The 22205-nt window shown below is 54.3% G+C and overlaps 1 protein-coding gene and 2 long non-coding RNA genes across 3 annotated transcripts; 1 reads left to right on the top strand and 2 right to left on the bottom strand.

The window, feature by feature from the left end:
• SLC48A1 (solute carrier family 48 member 1) lies at positions 1 to 12007 on the bottom strand. Its single transcript, XM_085041259.1, has 3 exons — positions 11824 to 12007; positions 4472 to 4639; positions 1 to 900 (listed from the first exon to the last, which is right to left on the bottom strand). The coding sequence occupies exons 1-3, from the start codon at positions 11960 to 11962 to the stop codon at positions 764 to 766; spliced, it is 444 nt and encodes a 147-aa protein (XP_084897385.1). The 5' UTR covers positions 11963 to 12007; the 3' UTR covers positions 1 to 763.
• Positions 12008 to 12725: 718 nt separating this feature from the next.
• Positions 12726 to 17347, top strand: LOC146425808 (uncharacterized). Its single transcript, XR_014846369.1, has 2 exons — positions 12726 to 13359; positions 15394 to 17347. It is a non-coding gene; the product is annotated as an uncharacterized LOC146425808 (long non-coding RNA).
• Positions 17348 to 21095: 3748 nt separating this feature from the next.
• Positions 21096 to 21878, bottom strand: LOC146425807 (uncharacterized). Its single transcript, XR_014846377.1, has 2 exons — positions 21813 to 21878; positions 21096 to 21725 (listed from the first exon to the last, which is right to left on the bottom strand). It is a non-coding gene; the product is annotated as an uncharacterized LOC146425807 (long non-coding RNA).
• Positions 21879 to 22205: the final 327 nt, after the last annotated feature.

The raw sequence follows: 22205 nt of genomic DNA, 5'->3' as shown, positions 1-22205 counted from the left end.
TGGTGAGGAAAGGCTGTATTTGTGGTGGCACAGGGTGACAGCGGGTGTGGCACCAAACAGGGAGGAATCCATGTAAAAATCGAGGGAATATTTACACACAGATCCTTTAAAAAGCCGGGGTGTGGGGTGGAAACTCCAGGGCTAAAACACGGCCCAGGGTCTGGGTTTAGGGAGTCCAGCAGGTCACAGCTTCACCCCAAAGGTGCTCCTCCACCCATGGGGTCACCCCAGGAGCTCCTGTCCCCTCCCCTCTCTTCCTGCTTCCCCACAAACATTTTTTTCCATATTTTCCCCCCCAGGAATTCTCTCCCTGAGGCTCAGGGCAGGTCAGACCTCAACCCTACACCCCTTTCCCCCCAAACACCCCTTTCCCCCACACACCCGCTGCTGCAAAATCCAAGCGTTAAATACAGAATTTATGGTTAAACACGGCATCCTGCTCCTTCCCAAAAACCCCGGAGAGCAGCCTGGAGCAGCATTCCCACCCCTGGCAAAGAAGCAAATCCTTCCCCTCCCTCCCCGCGGGTCATGGATGGGTGAGGAAAAGCCGGCAGGAAAAACCGGCAGGAAAAACCGGCAGGAAAAACCAGCAGGAAAAACCGGCAGGAAAAACCGGCAGGAAAAACCGGCAGGAGAAGCCTCTCTGTGGCCAGCCGGACAGACAGCCGGACAGACAGCCGGACAGACAGCCCCAGGAGCTGCTCCTGCTCCCTGCCTGCTCCTCACTCCCCGTTCCACACCTTTCCCGGGAGCCCCTGGGCTCTCAGAAGTCGCTGAGGATGCTGATGTCGGCGAACTCGGCGCGGTACCGGTGCGAGTAGAGGCTCAGCAGCAGCGCCCACTTCAGCGCCATGAAGCTCCACACGCACGACAGGTAGTAACTCTTGGGGTCAGTCAGGGCTGGAGGAGGGAAAAAATGGGGTTTTTGGTGAGAATTGCGGATCTGGGTAGCACTTGTGAGCAGCATGGAATTCCCTGGAATTCCACCGGGATGGGATGATCTCCTGGAATTCCACCGGGATGGGATGATCTCCTCAGCTCTGCCACAACCCCTGTGGGCAGCACTGGATTCCATGAAATTCCCCTGGAATGGGATGGTCTCCTCAGCTCTGCCACAATCCCTGTGGGCAGCACAGAATTTCCTGGAATTCCACCAGGATGGGATGACCTCCTCAGCTCTGCTACAACCCCTGTGGGCAGCAAGGAATTCCCTGGAATATCACCAGGATGAGCAGCACTGGATTCCCTGGAATTCCACCGGGATGGGATGATCTCAGCTCTGCCATAACCCCTGTGAGCAGCATGGAATTCCCAGGAATTCCCTGAAATTCCACCAAGATGGGATGATCTCAGCTCTACCACAACCCCTGTGAGCAGCACAGAATTCCCTGGTATTCCCTGGAATTCCCTGGGATGGGATGACCTCCTCAGCTCTGCCACAACCCCTGTGGGCAGCACAGAATTCCCTGGAATTCCACCAGGATGGGATGATCTCCTCAGCTCTGCACAGCCCCTGTGAACAGCACAGAATTCCCTGAAATTCCCTGGAATTCCACCGAGATGGGATGGGATGGGATGAACTCCTCAGCTCTGCCACAACCCTGAGAGCAGCACTGGATTCCCTGAAATTCCACTGGGATGGGACAGGATGATCTCCTCAGCTCTGCCACAATCCTGGATTCCATGGAATTCCACCGGGATGGGATGATCTCCTCAGCTCTGCCACAACCCCTGAGAGCAGCACAGAATTCCCTGGAATTCCGTCGGAATGGGATGATCTCCTCAGTTCTCCCACAACCCTGGATTCCCTGGAATTCCACTGGGGTGGGATGGGATGGAATGGGATGATCTCCTCAACTCTGCCACAACCCCTGAGAGCAGCAAGGAATTCCCTGGAATTCCACCAGGATGAGCAGCACTGGATTCCCTGGAATTCCACCAGCATGGGGTAATCTCCTCAGCTCTGCCACAACCCCCGTGGGCAGCACGGAATTCCCTGGAATTCCACTAGGATGGGGAATTCCACAACCCCCAAAACTCCCCTGGCTCAGGGATCAGAGCTGTGGGAATTCCTGGATGTGGTTCAAAAAACCACCCCAAGCTGCAGCTCCTGATTTCTCACCCCTCTCTCCCTTCCTCCTCTTTCAAAACTTCCCATCCCGGGGAAAAAAGAGGAAAAAATCCAATTCCTCCTTCTAAAATTGCTTTTCTTGCTTGGTGGGATCAATTCTTTAACGTCCATTAATATTTTTGCAGGTGGGACCAACCAGGGAATGTCAGGAACAGCCTATTTTTGCAGAAATTTGCCATTTTCCTCTATTTTTATCCCAAAGCTGCCTCTTCCCAGGCATTCCTTTGAAGCCAGGAGGGGATGGTTCTGCTTTTTGAAGTCACCTCAGTGGTGTCACATTTACTGTCAACGCCTGGGGGTTGTTTTGTCACCCAATTCGAGGGACACTTCCAGAACCTTGGTGGGGAAAACAATCCCAGCTTGAGCTGCCTGGGGGGTGACCAAAAATGAAGAGAATTCTTTTGAGGAACACACAAAACAACATTTTCCTGATAAATTCCAGCCATTCCATGTCCCAGCCCTACAATAATTCCCTGTGCAGGGGTTCTACCTTGTCCCAAATTAGGACTTCTCCTAAAAAAAAAAAAAAAAATTTTCTCTCCAATCAGTTTTTCCTTCCATCTCCAAGAAAGGAGGGGAGAACAAATATTTGGTTTTCCTTTTCTATCTGTGTTTTCAAGGATTTCACACCGGGTTTTTTCATCCCTTTGCACAGGAAAACTGGGGTTTTGTGATGGAAATGAGGAAATTTCCAGTGTTTTTGGTGCTTTGTCATGGAAATTCCCAGGTTTTTTGGGGGCTTTGTGATGGAAATGAGGAAATTCCCAGGTTTTTCTGGGGCCCTGTCATGGAAATGAGGAAATTCCCAGGGTTTTTTTTGGCTTTGTGATGGAAATGAGGAAATTTCCATGTTTTTTTGGGTGCTTTGTGATGGAAATGAGGAAATTCCCAGGTTTTTTTGGTGCTTTGTGATGGAAATGAGGAAATTCCCAGGTTTTTTTTGGGCTTTGTCATGGAAATGACGAAATTCCCAGTTTTTTGGGGGGCTTTGTGATGGAAATGAGGAAATTCCCAGGTTTTTTTTGGCTTTGTGATGGAAATGAGGAAATTTCCAGGTTTTTTTGGGTGCTTTGTGATGGAAATGAGGAAATTCCCAAATTTTTTTGGGGCTTTGTGATGGAAATGAGGAAATTCCCAGTTTTTTGGGGGCTTTGTGATGGAAATGAGGAAATTCCCAAATTTTTTTGGGGCCTTGTCATGGAAATGAGGAAATTCCCAGGGTTTTTTTTGGCTTTGTGATGGAAATGAGGAAATTTCCATGTTTTTTTGGGTGCTTTGTCATGGAAATGAGGAAATTCCCAAATTTTTTTTGGGCTTTGTGATGGAGATGAGGAAATTCCCTTTTTTTTTGTGCTTTGTGATGGAAATGAGGACATTCCCAGGTTTTTCTGGGGCTTTGTGATGGAAATGAGGAAATTTCCAGGGTTTTTTTGGTGCTTTGTCATGGAAATGAGGAAATTCCCAATTTTTTTGGGCTTTGTCATGGAAATGAGGAAATTCCCAGGTTTTTTGGGGGGCTTTGTGATGGAAATGAGGAAATTCCCAGGTTTTTTTGGGGGCTTTGGGATGGAAATGAGGAAATATCCCAGGGTTTTTTTTGGCTTTGTGATGGAAATGAGGAAATTTCCTGTTTTTTCTGGGGCTTTGTGATGGAAATGAGGAAATTTCCAGGTTTTTTTTGGTGCTTTGTCATGGAAATGAGGAAATTCCCAGTTTTTTGGTGCTTTGTGATGGAAATGAGGAAATTCCCAAATTTTTTTGGGGCTTTGTGATGGAAATGAGGACATTCCCAGGTTTTTCTGGGGCTTTGTGATGGAAATGAGGAAATTCCCAAGTTTTTTTGGGGAGCTTTGGGATGGAAATGAGGAAATTTCCAGGTTTTTTTTGTTGCTTTGTGATGGAAATGAGGAAATTCCCAGTTTTTTGGTGCTTTGTCATGGAAATGAGGAAATTCCCAGGGTTTTTTGGGGGGCTTTCTGATGGAAATGAGGAAATTCCCAAGTTTTTTGATGCTTTGTGATGCAAATGAGGAAATTCCCAAACTTTTTTATGCTCTGTCATGGAAATGAGGAAATGCTCAGGTTTTTTTGGGCTTTGTGATGGAAATGAGGAAATTTCCTGTTTTTTCTGGGGGTTTGTGATAGAAATGAGGAAATTCCCAAATTTTTTGGTGCTTTGTCATGGAAATGAGGCAATTCCAGGTTTTTTGAATGGCAGCCTGGGGATGTCACAGCAGGGCAGGGAAATTCAGTGACATCCCTGCTGTTTGTCCCCACAAAAGGAGGTGACAGGAGCCTCCCCAGATCCCTCCCAGTATCCCCAGTCCCTCCCAGTACTCACACTGGTGCTGGGTGATGGCCAAGGCCAGGAAGGCGCAGAATCCCAGCCCGGAGAGGGCGGAGAAGAGAATCCCAACGCAGAGGAAGAACCTCAGCCCTTTTAACCAGGTCCTCCAGTAATCCTGCAGGTACATCACATGCGTGATTAGGGCCCAGAGCGCCAGCACACCTGTCCAGGTGACAGCAGGGACGTCAGAACGGCACCCACGGGCAGGGACACACAGCCCGACCCCCAAAAACACCTGGGGACAGCAGGACACCCGGCCAGGTGACAGCAGGGACATCAGAATGGCACCCACGGGCAGGGACACACAGCCTGACCCCCAAAACCACCTGGGGACAGCAGGACACCTGCCCAGGTGACAGCAGAATGGCACCTGGGGACAGCAGGACACCTGCCCAGGTGACAGCAGGGACATCAGAATGGCACCCATGACCCCTCCACAGCACCTGGGGACAGCAGGACATCTGTCCAGGTGACAGCAGGGACATCAGAATGGCACCTGGGGACAGCAGGACACCTGCCCAGGTGACAGCAGGGACATCAGAACGGCACCCACGAACCCCCCACAGCACCTGGGGACAGCAGGACACCTGCCCAGGTGACAGCAGGGACAACAGAACGGCACCCACAAACCCCCCACAGCACCTGGGGACAGCAGGACACCTGCCCAGGTGACAGCAGGGACATCAGAACGGTCCCTCCTGCCCATCCCAGCCCTGCACTGCCAGGACCTGCTGCCCCTCAGCCCCTCCTGCCCACATTCCCTGCTCAGGACAGGTCAGATTCCCACCCTGGGATGTCCCTCGGACACTCCATGACCAATTCCCGCCGTGCTGGGAGAAAGAAGAGGTCAAACAGAAAACCCAAATCTATTTGGGTTTCAACCATCCTTGTTTCTTTGAGCTTTTGCCCTTTCCACCAGCACGGTGCCTGTCCAGGGCTGAAGGATTCAAATTCAAATTCAAATTGAGGAGTGAATGGAGGTAACCAGCTCTGGCCTGATGGTTTATCAGCTAAGATGTGCAAGAATGCATTTGAAACCAGCACAGAAACTGCTGGATCATCCCATGAAGGACCTTCACCCTGGAGGGGGCTTTGGGGGTGAGACAGGAGTAGTCAAATAGAAAACCCAAATCTATTTGCACTTCAATCATCCGTGTTTCTTTGAGCTTTTAGCCCTTTCACCAGCACGGTGCCAATCCAGGGCTGAAGGCAGATAACAGTTCTGGCCTTGTGGATTCCCTTAAGATTATCAAGATAAAAGGGGCAGAAGGAATCCTTTTGCCGTTGAGCACAAGAAATCGCTAATAATATTAATGACTTACGAGAAGTAATTTATATAACCACTCCTATCCTGGGGAATGTGATGAATATTCATGAATTTTACCTGTAACACTGTGTCTTTGGGGGGACTGAGGTGTGTTTGGTGGTGAGAAAGGAGTGGTCAAATAGAAAACCCAAATCTATTTGCACTTCAACCATTCTTGTTTCTTTGAGCTTTTAGCCCTTCCACCAGCACTGCACCCATCACTTCTAGCCTTGTGGATTCCCTTAATCTTATCAAGATAAAAGGGGGCAGAAGGAATCCTTTTGCCACTGAGCATAAGAAATTGCTAATAATATTAATGACTTACGATAAGTAATTTGTATAACCACTCCTATCCTGGAGAATGTGATGAATATTCATGAATTTTACCTGTAACACTGTGTCTTTGGGGGTACTGAGGTGTGTTTGGTGGAAACAATTCCCACACACCCGAATAAAGCAAATATCCACTGCTCTGAGTTGGTCTCTGAAGTGTCTCCAGGCTCGATTGGGGAGAATCAGCTAGGAGTCCCCAGGCTGGCAGGAGGGATGGATTTGGGAGCAGAGCAGATGTAGAGCTCACAAATGCAGAGTCATTGTTCCCCAAAGCTGTCCCCGGAGTCTGGTGACAGAGCTGAGACCTCAACTTCCCCAAAAGTCACCTCCCCCACTTCCTGCTGCCCCAGGCTCCAGCGATTCCAAGCCACATTTCCTCGAGAAATGGGGAAGTTGGGGTTTTGAGTCAGCAGAAAGCTGGTGTCTCCTGAGCCAGCCCGCATGACTCAGCAGAAATGGGCTGAGTGCTGAGTCAAGTTTTGGTGTTTTCAGCCCAAAATTGCTTCTGCTGCACTGAGCTCTGCAGGGTGAGACCTTCGAGATCCCCTGACCCCAGTCCAAACTTGATCCAAATCCTGATCCAAACCTGATCCAAATCCTGATCCAAACCCTGATTCAAACCCTGATCCAGATCCTGACCCAAACTTGAGCCAAATCCTGATCCAAACATGACCCAAATCCTGATCCAAATCCTGATCCAAATCCTGATCCAAACCCTGATCCAAACCTGATCCAAACCCTGATCCAAGCCCTGATCCAAACCCGGACCCCAATCCTGATCCAAACCCTGATCCAAAATTGATCCAAACCCTGATCCAAACCTGATCCAAATTCTAATCCAAATCCTGATCCAAGCCCTGATCCAAACCTTGATCCAAATCCTGATCCAAACATGATCCAAACCCTGATCCAAACATGACCCAAACCTGATCCAAGTCCTGAGCCAAACCCTGAGCCAAACCCTGAGCCAAACCCTGATCCAAACCTGATCCAATCCTGATCCAAGCCCTGATCCAAATCCTGATCCAAACTTGAGCCAAATCCTGATCCAAATCCTGATCCAAACCCTGAGCCAAACCCTGAGCCAAACTCTGGTCCAAACCTGATCCAAACCTGATCCAAACTCTGATCCACAATCCTGATCCAAATATGATCCAAATCCTGATCCAAACGCGATCCAAGCCCCAATCCAAACCCTGATCCAAACCTGATCCAAATCCTGATCCAAATCCTGACCCAAACCCTTATCCAAACCCTGATCCAGATCCTGATCCAAACTCGAGCCAAATCCTGATCCAAATCCTGATCCAAACCTGATCCAAACCCTGATCCAAACCCTGAGCCAAATCCTGATCCAAATCCTGATCCAAGCCCTGATCCAAACCCTGATCCAAACCCTGAGCCAAACCCTGAGCCAAACCCTGAGCCAAACTCTGGTCCAAACCTGATCCAAATCCTGGTCCAAATCCTGACCCAAACCCCAGCTCAGCTCCCCAGGGGCAGCTCTGGGCCAAAATATCACCTCAAAAACTCGGGGTTTGAAACAATTTTTACTGGGAAATGAAATGAAAGTTCTGACTTGTTGGGATGATTGACTGCAGGAGCTGCAGGTTTTCACCTCAGGGATTCCCCCAAATCCCTTCCTCCTCCCCAAAAGCATTTTGGCCTTAAATCCTGAGCTGGGGGAAGTGATCCTGGAGCAGCAGCAGAGCTCCAGTCCCACCCTGGGTTAAAACAACACCCAAATCCCTCCCTAAAAACACAGATCCCTGTGGATTTGCCCCAAACCCGAGGGCTGGAGTGGCCCTGAGGCAGGAGCTGCTCCATCAAACCCAAGGATTTCTGATGGGAAGCTCACTCTGAATCCAACCTCAATCATCCCCAGGAAAAGGAAACAACCCCAAAAAGCCCCAAAGAGCTGAGGAAAGAGGAACTCACAGGTATCAGGACAAGATGAATTCCTGGTTAAAGCACAAAACCCTCCCAGCACCCTTGGAACGAGTTGAAATAAATTTTGAAACAAGTTCAAAGCAGGCCTGGAACCTGGAGCACGAAACCACCCCGCCTTCCCCACCCCAGATCCAAATATTTGGATTTTATTTGGGCTGTCTGAGCTCAAGGGAAACAAACTTTCCCTTCCCCTGCAAACAGCCAAACAAAAACTGGGACGAACACCAGGTTTTGTCAGCCCCCCTGCTCCTCCCGGGGGGATCCTTCAATCCCGGGGAAAGCAGGGATGTTTTGTTGGGAATGAGCTCAGCTCCACGTGCTCCCAGCAGGGCTACGGAGATCCCGGGGAAAAACAACACATCTGGCAGCAGAGGCCCAAAAAAATCCCCAAGGAAACACCAAAAACACAAAGTTATTCCGCGAGAAGAATCTTGATTCCAGCGTTCCTGCAAGGAGCATCCCCATTCCAGCTCCAAACATGTGGTGATGGCACAGAAAAAGAGGATAAAAATGAAAAACAGCACGAAAAACTCCTTGCAAAGTCCACGAAAATGGTGAACAATTTCAAGATTTTTTTTTTCTGCGTGTTTACAAAGCCTTCAGTCCTTTTCCAGCTCAACAATCCTCTTTTATCCACTCCAGCTGCAGCATCAGCTGGAATGAGCTGAAATCCTCACTCCAACAGGAGTCAGAGTTTTGCCAACCAAATTTTGCCATTTCTCAGTTTTCCAAACTTTGCCTCATCTGGGGGATCCCAGGAGCCTCGGCTGGGTTTGGAAAAGGTCAAAAATTGGGGTTTTTTTCTGCCAAAACAGCTGGGGATCCACACTGAAATCTTTCAGGGAAAGAGCTCTGGAAGGAAAGGAACCTTTGGAATATTCTGGTGTTGCACCTGATTCCATGTTCAGCTTCCACTCCTTCAATTTCTCATTTTTTAAAAAATTTCAGGAGTTTCCAAAGCCCCAGTGACTGGATGGAAAGGGAATTAAAGCCCTGGAACAGCTAGAGAAGGATTTTTTTTGGGATCTGGGATGGAGCTGCAGAGTTTCTGCCTCCAACAGGGACACAAGGCCAGCCTCTGATGTGGGATGATCCCAAAATTCCCAAAAAAATCTGCATCCCAGAGATCCTGGGGACTGGGGAGCTGATTTTTCCAGGCAGCAGTGGGGGTTTCTCACTCCCAAAACCAACTGGAAGGACTGGAAATGCTGCTCAGCACCTGGAATTTCGTAATTACAGGGAACTGAACTCTACTCCCAGCCTCCTCATTTTCCCTCAGCAGAACTTTAATATCAGACTCGGATCAAATGAAGTTTTGACTGTAAATAATGGGGGATGAGTGAAATTTAGCACAGGCAGCACTGCAGGGCTGATCCCCAAGCAGGAAAGGTTCTCTGAGGAGATAAGGGAAATATCAACAAACTGATTGCAGAGACAAAGCTGGAGATTCCTCAGGATCAGGAGGAATTCTTCCAGCCAGGAAGTGTGTGGATAAACATCCCCAAACACAGATCTGAAGGCACAGCAGAGGCATTAAAAAATGAGATAAACACGGAGCAACAGGCAGAGCTTGGCTTAATCAGGGCACCTTAACGAGGATCTGCAAATTCCACTGTCAAAATTCCACTGTCAAATTCCACTGACAAAATTCCACTGTCAAAATTCCACTGTCAAAATTCCTCCCTGAACACAACCACAGCAAAAAACACCTTCATTTGCTCTTCCTCCTGCACTTCTGGTTGAAGATCCCCCAGCTCTGTGCCACCCAGCAAAGCAAAAGGCTGAATTCCAGGTAATTCCACTGGAATTAAAGCTTTTTTTTATTATTTTTGGAGGGAGAGGAAGCTGAGACAAGCCCAACCCTGCGCTTCACCCACGGATCCTTTCTAAATTTTAACTTCACTTTCTACTCTTCCTGCAGGAATTCAGCCAGGGAAGCCCTGGAGCTGCAGGACTCTGTCCTGCTCCAACCCAATCATTAACCCAGAGCCACAGAGCCCTGAATTTCCAGGATTTCTGGGGACATTGAGGTGGAGTTTCACCCCTGGGCCACAAACCTCTGCTCCAGAGGCTCTGGCACAGCTGCTCCCAGCATTTGGGGAAATCAGGAGGATTTCTTTGCTTCCCCAAAAACCTCAGTTCCCTATTGCTGCCCTTAAACCCTTCTTTAGCCTGATACCCCCTCAGCCCCGAGATTTCCCCCTAAAACACCCCTCAGCCCCAGAAAAGGAACTCCCTGGCCTTATTGCTGCCCTGACAACCCCCTTTAACCTGATCCCCCCTCAGCCCTGAGATTTGCCCCTTCAACACCCCTCAGTCCCAGAAAAGGGGATCCATGGTCCTACTGCTGCCCTGACACCCCTCTTTAGCCTGACCCCCCCGAGATTTCCCCCTCAAACACCCCTCAACCCCAGAAAAGGGGCTCCTTAATCCCATTGCTTTCCTGACACCCCCCCTTTAGCCTGATCCCCCCTCAGCCCCGAGATTTCCCCCTCAAACGTCCCTCAACCCCAAGGAAGGAGCTCCTCAGCCCCATTGCTGCCTTGACAACCCCCTTTAACCTGATCACCCCCCTCAGCCTTGAGATTTGCCCTCAAACACCCCTCAGTCCCAGAAAAGAGGCTACTCAATCCTATTGCTTTCCTGACACCCCACTTTAGCCTGATCCCCCCGAGATTTGCCCCTTAAACACCCCTCAGCCCCAGGGAAGAGGCTCCTTGGCCCCACTGCTGCCCTGACACCCCCCATGGGTCTGACAGCCCCTCAAGCCTCCCCTCAGCCCCAGAGAAGAGGATCTTCAGTTCCACCATCGCCCTCAACCCCCTCACACCCCTCACAGCTCTGAGGAAGAGGCTCCTTGACCCCACCATCGCCCCCAAGCCTCTTACAGCTCCCTTAACCCCGGAGAAGAGGTTCCTCTGCCCCACCATGGCCGCCAAGTCCCTCATAGTCCCCTCAGCCCCGGGGAAGAAACTCCTGGGCCCCACCGTGGCCCCCAAGCCCCTCACACTCCTCACAGCCCCCTCAGCCCTGGGGAAGGAGCTCCTCACTCCCTCCTCGGCCCTCCCAGCTCCCTCAGGGCTGAGCAAGGGGCTCCTCACTCCTCCTCAGCCCTCACAGTCCTCTCAGCCCCGGGGAAGAGGTTCCTCAGCCCCACCATGGCCCTCAAGCCCCTCATAGTCCCCTCAGCCCTGGGGAAGCAGCTCCTTACTGCCCCCTCAGCCCTCACGGCCCTCTCAGCTCCCTCAGGGCTGAGTAAGGGGCTCCTCACTCCCCCCTCAGCCCTCACAGCCCCCTCAGCCCCGGGGAAGAGGCTCCTCGGCCCCACCATGGCCCCCAAGCCCCTCATAGTCCCCTCAGCCCTGGGGAAGGAGCTCCTCACTCCCCCCTCAGCCCTCCAGCTCCCTCAGGGTTCAGCAAGGGGCTCCTCAATCCCTCCTCAGCCCTCACAACCCCCTCAGCCCCGGGGAAGAGGCTCCTCGACCCCACCATGGCCCCCAAGCCCCTCACAGCCCTGGGGAAGGAGCTCCTCACACCCCCTCAGCCCTCACGGACCCCCGGCTCCCTCAGGGCTGAGGAATTGGCTCCTCGGCCCCACTGCCGCCCTGCCCGTCTCTCTCAGCCTCAGCCCCCTCACAGCCGGGTCCCGATCCCCCTCACAGCCCGGTCCCGATCCCCCTCACAGCCGGGTCCCGATCCCCCTCACAGCCCGGTCCCGATCCCCCTCACGCCCCCTCGCCCCCTCACGGCCCCGTACCCGAGAGCCCCCCGGCCGCGGCCGTGCCGGGCTGCCGCAGAGCGGGCACGACGCTCCAGGCGCAGAAGGCCGAGAGGCCGCTCAGGGCGCCGAAGGACGCGTAGGCGACACGGAGCGCCAGGGCCCCGCTCACCGCCATGGCGGCCTCGGAGCGGCCCGCCCAGGGACGGGGACACGCCCCGCGACACCGGGACACGCCCCCGGCACGGGGACACCGGGACACGCCCTGGGCACGGGGACACGCCCCCGGCACAGGACACGCCCCCAGCACAGGGACACGCCCATCACGACAGGGACACGCCCCGGGACACTGGGACACGCCCCCAGCACCGGGACACGCCAATCACGACAGGAACACGCCCATCGCGACGGGGACACGCCCCCGGCACCGGGACACACCCCCGACGCAGGGACACGCCCCCGACACCGGGACACGCCAATCACGACAGGGACACGCCCCCGGGACACTGGGACACGCCCATCTAGACAGGGACACGCCCCGGGACACCGGGACACGCCCCCGACGTAGGGACACGCCCATCGCGACAGGGACACGCCCCGGGACAGCGGGACACGCCCCCGACACAGGGACACTCCCATCGCGACGGGGACACTGGGACACGCCCCCGGGACAGCAGGACACGCCCACGCGACACGGACTCGCCCCGGGACACTGGGACACGCCCCCAGCACCGAGACAGTGGGACACGCCCCCGGGACACTGGGACACGCCCCGGGACACGCCCACGCGACACGGACACGCCCCTGGGATACGCCCATAGACACCGGGACCAGGACTCTCCCCCCGGCCCCGCCCATCCCCAGGGCGCCCCCTGGCGGGCGGGAGGACCGAGGAGGAGGGCCGGGGACACCGCGGAGGGGACACGGGGGGACACGGGGAATACGGGCGGCGTGGGGACATCGGGATGCCGGGGGACACACGGCTCAGGTGGGGGACACGGGAGGCACCCGGGGACACCGGGAGGCGGGGCGCGCGTGGCCTTGGGGACATCTCCCGGTGGCTTTCGCTTCCTCCCCGGGGGGAGTTTTCCTGTAGGATTGCGGTCTGGGGACACCTCATCAAAGTCCTCAAAAGACTTTTTGGGGCTTTTCTGTTCCCTTTTTTCCCTTCCCCTTTTTTATTTAGTTTTTTTTTTAACACTTTTTTCCGTTCTGAGCGTTGCGTCTCGCTGCACTTCATCTGCGGGGACAGAAATTTCCATTGGGGAAGATGATGGGATTTTCTCACCTAATTCTCATCATTAATTAGTTAATTGTCCTGCGAGCGACGCGGGGACAGAGGCAGAGCCTGGGAATGCATTCTCCGCTCAGTAAAAAAATGGCTTTTTCTGAATTTCCCGAGTTTTCTCTCTTCCCAGAGGATCTTCCCGGGAACGGGGAAGCTCGGCTGGGCTGTCGGACTCCTGCTCTAGATGGCAGCAGCCTCCTTCCCTTTTCCCGAGACATCCCTGACGCCACCATCCCTGCTCTTCCACCATCCCCCATCCCTCCTCGGTGTCCCCGCGCGGAATTCAGGTCTCCGGAGGGGTTGGAGCACCTGGGAATTGTCGCTGACCTCGGGATGGGATGGGGTTTAAGGTCCCTCCAAACCCAAATCATTCCGTGATTCCAAGTGTTTTCTTTACTGGTGTCCCCAAACTGGGCACGGCTGTGGGGTGGTGGCGTGTGACAAGGCCTGGGAGGACGTGGAGGATCCTCGATTTTGGGATGGGGAGATGCAGGGAAGCTCTGCCGGGTACGGAGCAGCTCGCTGGGAAAAGTTGGTTCGGCCGGGATGCTCCTGACATTCCTGGCTGGAGATCCCAAAATATTCCCGGCGGAGCCTCCTGGTGACATCCCTGAAACCCCGGCGACATCCCTAAAACCTCGGTGACATCCCTGAAACCCTGGCCACATCCCCAACACCCCGGTGACATCCCCAAAACCGTGGTAACATACCTGAAACCCCGGTGACATCCCTAGAACCCCGGCGACATCCCTAAAATATCGGCGGCATCCCCAACACCCCGGCGACATCCCTAAAACGTCAGCGACATCCCTAATACCTCAGTGACATCCCTAAAATCCCAGCGACATCCCTAATAGTCCAGTGACGTCCCTAATACCCCAGCGACATCCCTAAAACCTCGGTGACACCTCCAAAACCCCGGCGATGTCCCTAAAACCCCAGTGACATCCCCAAAACCTTGGCGACATCTCTAATACCCTAATGACATCCCTAAAACCTCAGTGACATCCCCAAAACCCCGGCGGAATCCCTAAAATCCCAGCGACATCCCCAGCACCTCGGTGACATCCCTAAAACCTCAGTGACATGCCCAAAGCCTTGGTGACATCCGCAAAACCCCGGCGACATCCCTAAAACCTCAGCGACATCCCCAAAACCCTGGCAACACCCATAAAACCCAGGTGACATCCCTAACACCCCAGTGACATCCCCAAAACCCCAGCGACATCTCTAAAACCCCAGTAACATCCCGAAAACCCTGGTGACATCCATAAAACCTCGGTGACATCCCTAAAATCCCAGTGACATCCCTAAAATCCCAGTGACATCCCCAAAACCCCGTTGACATCCATAAAACACCGGTGACATCCCCAAAACCTAGTGACATCCCCAAAACCCCAGCGACATCCCCAAAACCCCAGCGACATCCCCAAAACCCCAGCGACATCCCAAAAACCCCAGCGACATCCCCAACACCTCGGTGACATCCCCAAAACCCTGGCGACATCTCTAAAACCCCGGTGACATCCCCAAAACCACTGCGACATCCCCAAAACCCTGGCGACATCCCCAAAGCCTCGGTGACATCCCTAAAACCCCGGTGACATCCCTAAAACCCCGGTGGCATCCGTAAAACCTCGGTGACATACCCAAAACCTCGGCGACATACCCAAAATCCCGGCGACATCCTGAAAACCTCAGCGACATCCCCAAAACCCCGGCAACACCCATAAAACCCCGGCGACATCCCTAAAACCCCGGCGACATCCCCAAAACCTAGTGACATCCCCAAAACCCCGGTGACATCCCCAAAACCTAGTGACATCCCCAAAACCCCAGCGACATCCCTAAAACCCCAGTGACATCTCTAAAATCCCAGCGACATCCCTAATACCCCAGCGACATCCCCAAAACCTAGTGACATCCCCAAAATCTAGTGACATCCCCAAAATCCCAGTGACATCTCTAAAACACCGGCGACATCCCTAATACCCCAGCGACATCCCCAACACCTCGGTGACATCCTCAAAACCCTGGCGACATCTCGAAAACCCCGGCGACATCCCCAAAACCACTGCGACATCCCCAAAACCCTGGCGACATCCCCAAAACCCCGGCGACATCCCCAAAACCCCGGCGACGTCCCCAAAACCCCAGCGAAATCCCCAAAACCCCGTCTGTCCTTGCCAAGGCCCTGCAAGGACCTGCAGGTCCTGCCTGCCTGATCTGAGGCGTCACCGCGATGTTTTTTTAGGCGTAAAAACCTCGAGAGCAGCAAAAAAAAAAAAAAAATAATCTCTCATTTCCTGTTGTTGCTGCAGGAATTCAGCCCCGCAGTGGAACGAGCGGCGTCAGCAGAGCCCAGACAGGTGAAATCAGCTCCTCCTCGCCCCAATTCCCCCGCGGGAATTTGGAGGTGATTTTTGTCATCCCTGCTCTGCTGACTCTGCCGAGCCCGCGGAGATTCTGTGCGATGATTTTTGATTTTTAATTTTTTTTTTTTTTTACGGGTGGAAAAGAGCCCGGAAGCTCAGCTCTTCCCTGAGCTGAGATGTTTCTTCTCTGAGCTGAGATGAAACAAAATCTGGGTGGTTTTTGAACATCAAATTTAGGGAAGATCAGCAAAAAAATTCGTGCAGAAGGATTTTGGGGAGATGAAATAAGGGGAAGGGGACGAGCGGTGGGTCAGGGACAGAAGCCACACAGGGAACAGTTGGAGTCGTGCTGTCCCTGACCCCACAAGGAGGTGACAGCGATGCCGGTGTCACCGGCTGAGGTGACATCACCCGGCGGTGGCACTGCAGGGCCTGAGTCAGCCGAGCCGGAGGGAACAGCTCCGCCAGCTCAGGAAAATCTCACCCAAGAAGTGACTGCGCCTGGAATTCCTCCAGCTCCGGGAGGGCATCGACACCTGGAGCTGGTTTTGGGGCAGAAATCAGCTTTTTTGGTCAGTTTGTGCTACAAATGTGGATTCCCGGGTGGATTCCCAGTGTCGGTGTGGGATTCCCACCCTGGGATATCCCGGAATCGCAGACTGGTTTGGGTTTTGGACACTTCCAGGGATTAAGGGGCAGGTTTGGCTCCTCTGGGAAATCCATCCCAGGGCTTCCCCACCTTCTCGGGGATGGAATTTCACCCCAAATCCTCACCCCGATCGGCTGTGGGTGGATGGGATGGAAACGAGGAGGAGGAGGAGGAACTGCTCCAGGTGGGAACAGCGACATTCCTGCTCCTCCAGCCAGCCCAGCCTGCCTGCAGCTCCCACCCCGCTGAGCGATTCTCACCTTTTGACCCAAAAATTACCTCCCCAGCCCCTCGGCACTGCCCGCCTCGGGGAGCAGCTCCGGCTAACACCTGGATTTTCCAGAGCTGTGGACCTTGGCCCTGCTCCCCAGCACCTGGTGACCAGGTTGCCTGGAGCAGAGTCGTTTTCCTGCTTATTGCTCCTGCCCGGAGAGCTCCGGGAACAGCTGGGAAACAGCCGGATTTACTGGATGAGGGATCCTTCCGCCTCCTCCCTCCGCCCTGCAGCGGGGACAGCTCGGTGGGGGTTGGATCTGGGAACAAAAGGAGGAAAATCAGCCGGGATGGGGGCAGCCCTGCTCGTTTCCCGAGAGCTGGGAACAGCCTGGAGTTCTATCCTGAGCGTTTGTCCTTGAGGCCTTTTTGTTTTCCCGCTTTTAAAGAGACATTTCGCCGATGGGAAAAACTGGGATTTGGACCCCAGGAATGTTAAAGACCACGAGGTGAAAGGAAGAAGGAGAAGTTGAGGAAATGGGGAGGTTCCAGCTTTTCCTGGTGAGAGGAATTGTTGCAAATCCCACCTTTGGGAAGAACACTGAATTTCTCTCTCCGGGTCATTGGTGGCACTCGATGACCTCGGAGGGCTTTTCCAACCTGACAAATTCCACTTTTCCACGGTTTTCTGGATGATCAGCTCTGGCTGGACTCAGATCTGAGGTGTTTGCAGCTCCTCAGGGACGCAAATGTGGGAATTGTTTCAGGAAGAAGCCGAGTGGGCACGGAAAGACCGGGAGAACAAGACGCATCACGTTCCCCAAAATGATAATGAGGGAATGAAATGCAACTGCCTGGCAGACCAAAACCTTCCTTCCTTCCTTCCTTGGGAACAGCATCCCCTCCACGGCAGCACTTCCTGCTCGAGTGATCACCCGTGGATGATCCAGAAATGGATCACACCCAAAATTAGGGAATGTGGCACAGATAACTCCTGGAGCTGTTGTTTCCAACCCCAATAAAACCCCACGTAATAACAAGAGGCATCACATAATTCGTGTTAATTCCGGAATTGCTGCTAATTCCGGGCCAATTAGGAGATAAAACACGGCGGTGGAGCCGCTTATTAAATTACAAATCATCCCGGTTAAATCCGAGGATTATTTAACGCCGAGTGTTTCGGGAAGACACTCGGAAAACCACTCCGGAATAACGATGTCAGGGGAGCAGGAGCATTAATCAAAGTAATGAAAACATAAATTAGGGGAGGCTGGGCCAATAAACAGGAAATAAATAGGGTTGGAGGGGAGAGAAACACATAAAGCAGCAGCATTAAAGGATAAACCCGCAGCGTTTGGAGCGCAGTAAATTCCCAGCCGTTTTCCCCAGGATTGGATTTTCGGGGCTGATTTGTGGCTGTGTCCCTTTGAACCAGGGACATGATAAATATGGAATGTTTTCTCCACCCCCACCTGCCAGCCAAACCCTCGTGGGGACACCGAGGGTTCCTCCTGGAGTTTCTCCCGTGCCAAGGGACAAGACCTGGCCGCTGATTTCCGGGAAAAAGTGGCAAAATAGAGGATGGAACGGAAATATTGGGATTTAACTCCAATTCCACTCCGTCCTGCCTTTGGTGGGTGAAGGATCAGTAGGATCAGCGTTTGGCTCCTCTGTAGGACTCGGGACATCGGGAACAGATCCCTCCCCGTGAGGCTGGTGAGGCCACAAGTCCCCAAAGCCACCCGGAGCTCGGCCAGGAAGCCGAGATTAATTAACGATTGCTCAAGCGCGGAGTTAAACGAGCGATAAGGGATTGATAAGGCAGAGCTGCCGCCCGTGGCGAGGCTGGAGCTGCTGCTCCGAGCCATCCAGAGCCGGGCAGCCCCTGGAGGTGGCCGGGATTGGTGACCTCACACCCGGCTGGGGCACAGCCACCATTCCCCGGTGTTCCCGAGCATGGGAAGGCCAGTGGGGAAGTCTGGGGGGTAACTGGGAATGGTGGGATTCTCCGTGCCTGGATGCCCAGGGATGGGATTAGGGGTGAGGGATGTCCCTCGTGGCTTAGGGACACCTGGGGACACTGCAGGGACACTGCAGGGACACAACAGGGAGACCCAGGGAGACCCAGGGACACCCCAGAGACACCGCAGGGACAACACAGGGAGACCACAGGGAAACCCAGGGACACCACAGGGGCACCACAGGGAGACACAGGGACACAATAGGGACACCACAGGGAGACTACAGGGAATGTTGGGATTCTCCGTGCCTGGCAGTGGGACACCCAGGGATGGGATTAGGGGTGAGGGATGTCCCTCATGTCTTAGGGACACCCGGGGACACTGCGGGGACACTGCAGGGACACCGCAGGGACACTGCAGGGACACCCAGGGACACCACAGGGAATACTGGGATTCTCCGTGCCTGGCAGTGGGACGTCCAGGGATGGAATTAGGGGTGAGGGATGTCCCACATGGCTTGGGGACACCCGGGGACACTGCAGGGACATCGCAGGGACACCGCAGGGACACCACAGGGAGACCACAGGGACACTACAGGGACACCGCAGGGACACCACAGGGAGACCCAGGGACACTGGAGGGACACTGGAGGGACACCACAGGGACACCACAGGAACGCCACAGGAACACCACAGGGAATGCTGGGATTCTCCATGCCTGGCAGTGGGACGCCCAGGGATGGGATTAGGGGTGAGGGATGTCCCACATGGCTTGGGGACACCCGGGGACACTGCAGGGACATCGTAGGCACACCACAGGGACACCCAGGGACACCACAGGGAGACCCAGAGAGACCACAGGGAGACCCAGGGACACAACAGGGACACTACAGGGACACCGCAGGACACCCAGGGACACCACAGGGAGACTACAGGGACACTGCAGGGAGACCACAGGGACACCGCAGGACACCCAGGGACACCACAGGGAGACTACAGGGACACTGCAGGGACACCGCAGGGACATCACAGGGACACCACAGGGACACCATAGGGACACCGCAGGGACACTGTCACCGCTGTGTGGCCCACCCCTGAAGCCCCTCACTGGTCCAGTAACGCCAGGACATTGGGCTGGATGGAACCACTGGTCCATACTGGGATGCTCCGCCTGCTTTCCCAAGGGATTGGGATGCCCACAGTGCCACCAGGGGCAGCGGGGACAGTGACCCCCCACAGGCCATCCCGCCCCCCGAGCGAGCGGAGCCGCTCCAGGCCATCCCCCGCAGCTCGGGAAGGGCTCTGAGCTCCGGCGGGACTGGGAGCTGTTCCCAGGAATGCGGGGTGGGAGGGAGGGAGGGAGGGAGGGAGCTTTGGGAAAGGGGAGGGGGGAAACCTCGTTCCTGGGTCTGAACTGGGATGGGGTGGGAATGGGGTGGGAGTGGGATGGGTGGGATATGATGAGGATGGGGATGGGATTGGGATGGGAATGGGAATGGGAATGGATGGGATGGGATGGGATGGTAAGGGATGGATGGGATGGGATGGATGGGATGGGATGGGATGGATGGGATGGGATGGGATGGGATGGGAATAGGACTGGGAGGGGGTGGGATGGGATTGGGATTAGATAGGATGGGGTGGGGATAGTATTGGATGGGATTGGGGTTGGGATGGGATGAGATGGGATGGGGTGGGATGAAATGGGATGAGATGGGAATGGGACTGGGAGGGGATGGGGATGGGATGGGATGGTATAGGATAGGATGGAGTGGGTATGGGATTGGGAATGGGATTGGAATGGAATGGGGATGGGGATTGGGATGGGATGAGATGGGATGGGGTGGGAATGGGACTGGGAGGGAATGGGGTGGGATAGGATGGTATAGGATAGGATTGGGTTGGGATTGGAATGGGATGGTATAGGATAGGATGGGGTGGGTGTGGGATTGGGATGGGATGGGATGGAATGGGATTGGAATGGGATATGATGGGGATGGGATGGGATGGGATGGGATGGGATGGGATGGGATGGGATGGGATGGGATGGGACTGGGAGGGGATGGGGTGGGATAGGATGGGGACGGGATGGGATTAGGATAAAATGGGATTGGGATTAGATAGGATGGGGATTGGATTAGGATGGGATGGGGTGGGATAGAACGGGAACAGCATGGGGTTGGGATTGGAATAGGATGGGATGGGATGAGATGAATAGGATAGGATAGGATAGGATAGGATAGGAATGGGACTGGAATGGGATTGGAATGGGATGGGGCGGTGGAAACCTCAGCCAAGAGAGGAACCGCCCGCGGTCCCCGGGGAGATCAGGCCGGTATCTCTCCCCGGACTGCCGGGTGTGGCTCCTCAGCCTCCAGGAGCTGCTGCCTTCCTCAGGCCTCTTCCTCCTTCTCTTAATTAGCTCTGATTTGCATGGGGGACGTGCCTGGGCAAGGCTGGCATCCCCCGCCCGGGCTGGAACAACCCCGGCAGCAGCTCGGGGGTCACGGGGCAGCTCGGGGGAGGTTGTTGTGGCTCCGGAGCCTCCAGGAATCCCGGGAAAAGCATCTCAGCCTCCAGGCGCTCGCTGGAGTGAGGGGGAGGAAGGATCGAGGGGAGGAAGGACGAGGATCGTGGTCCCCAAGGATGTCCCCAAGGCCAAGCTGTGACATCCCATCTCAGAATGACACTTTTGGGGACCCCGGAGTGACCCCAGAGCAGGAGGGGGAGCAGGGGAGGTTCAAGGCTCTTTCCCCAAATTCCTCGAATCCAGCTGATGTTTCCCATCCCTGCTCTGGCTGGGGCGGGGACCGAGTTAAAGGCAGATTTAAATGTGAAAATTGGGATTTGTTTCAAAAGTGAAGGCTCCTTTTGGCACAAACCCCTTTCCTTTTCGGCCAAAAGCCCCAGCCAAAGCCCCAGAGCTCTCCCAGGACCGCCGGGCCTCACTCCAGCTGTGCTGCTCCAGCCAGGGGCTGGGGGCCCCTCCCCAGTATGAACCATTCCCAGTAAAAACCATTCCCAGTATGAGCCATTCCCAGTAAAAACCATTCCCAGTGAAAAGCATTCCCAGTATGAGCCATTCCCAGTATGAGCCATTCCCAGTACAAACCCCAGTACAAGCCATTGCCCAGTTCAAACCATTCTCCAGTACAAACCATTCCCAGTACACACCATTCCCTGTGCAAACCATTTCCCAGTACGAACCATTTCCCAGTACAAATCATTCCCAGTACATTCCCAGTGCAAACCATTCCCAGTAGAAAGTATTCCCTGTATGAACCATTCCCAGTATGAACCATTCCCAGTACGAACCATTCCCAGTACGAACCATTTCCCAGTACACACCATTTCCCAGTACAAACCATTCCCAGTACAAACCATTCCCAGTAAAAACCATTCCCAGTACGAACCATTCCCAGTGCAAACCATTCCCATTACAAACCATTCCCAGTACTAACCATTTCCCAGTACAAACCATTCCCAGTACAAGCCATTCCCAGTATGAACCATTCCCAGTACGAACCATTTCCCAGTACACACCATTCCCAGTGCAAACCATTCCCAGTACAAACCATTCCCAGTGCAAACCATTCCCAGTGCAAACCATTCCCAGTACAAACCATTCCCAGTAAACCACCTCCCTCCTCCCAGCCTCTCTGGGTCCTGTTTCCCCCTCAGACAGACAGACCAGGGGAGTTCCCTGTGATCCCCCAAATCCCATGGAGACCCCAAATCCCCAGGATCTCCTTGAGGTGCTCAGGGACTCCTGGACACCCTGCAATCCAGTCTCGGTGGTCCCGGGGGACCCGGGGTCCCGGGTGGGGGGCTCCGGGGGTCCCGGGTGGGGGGGTCCGGGCTGAGCGAAGGGCGCAGGTCCCCTCTGGCCGCGGGGTCCCGGTGCGGGGCCGTGGGACCGGGGAGGGGCGGCGGGCG

The sequence above is a fragment of the Lichenostomus cassidix genome, chromosome 29 (genome assembly GCF_008360975.1).
Source record: "Lichenostomus cassidix isolate B80296 chromosome 29, HeHo_3.0, whole genome shotgun sequence".
NCBI classification, from domain to species: domain Eukaryota; kingdom Metazoa; phylum Chordata; class Aves; order Passeriformes; family Meliphagidae; genus Lichenostomus; species Lichenostomus cassidix.
The sequence above is the reverse complement of the archived record's forward strand: the minus strand, read 5'-3'. Positions and strand labels throughout refer to the sequence as shown.

What these genes read in the sequence shown, in the direction of transcription:
- SLC48A1 (XM_085041259.1), bottom strand. Translation starts at nt 11,962, where the DNA reads ATGGCGGTGAGCGGGGCCCTGGCGCTCCGTGTCGCCTACGCGTCCTTC. An exon ending in CGCGGCCGGGGGGCTCTCGG is followed by an intron (nt 4,640 to 11,823) that starts GTACGGGGCCGT and finishes TCACCTGGACAG; the next exon opens with GTGTGCTGGCGCTCTGGGCC. An exon ending in GGCCATCACCCAGCACCAGT is followed by an intron (nt 901 to 4,471) that starts GTGAGTACTGGG and finishes TCCCTCCTCCAG; the next exon opens with CCCTGACTGACCCCAAGAGT.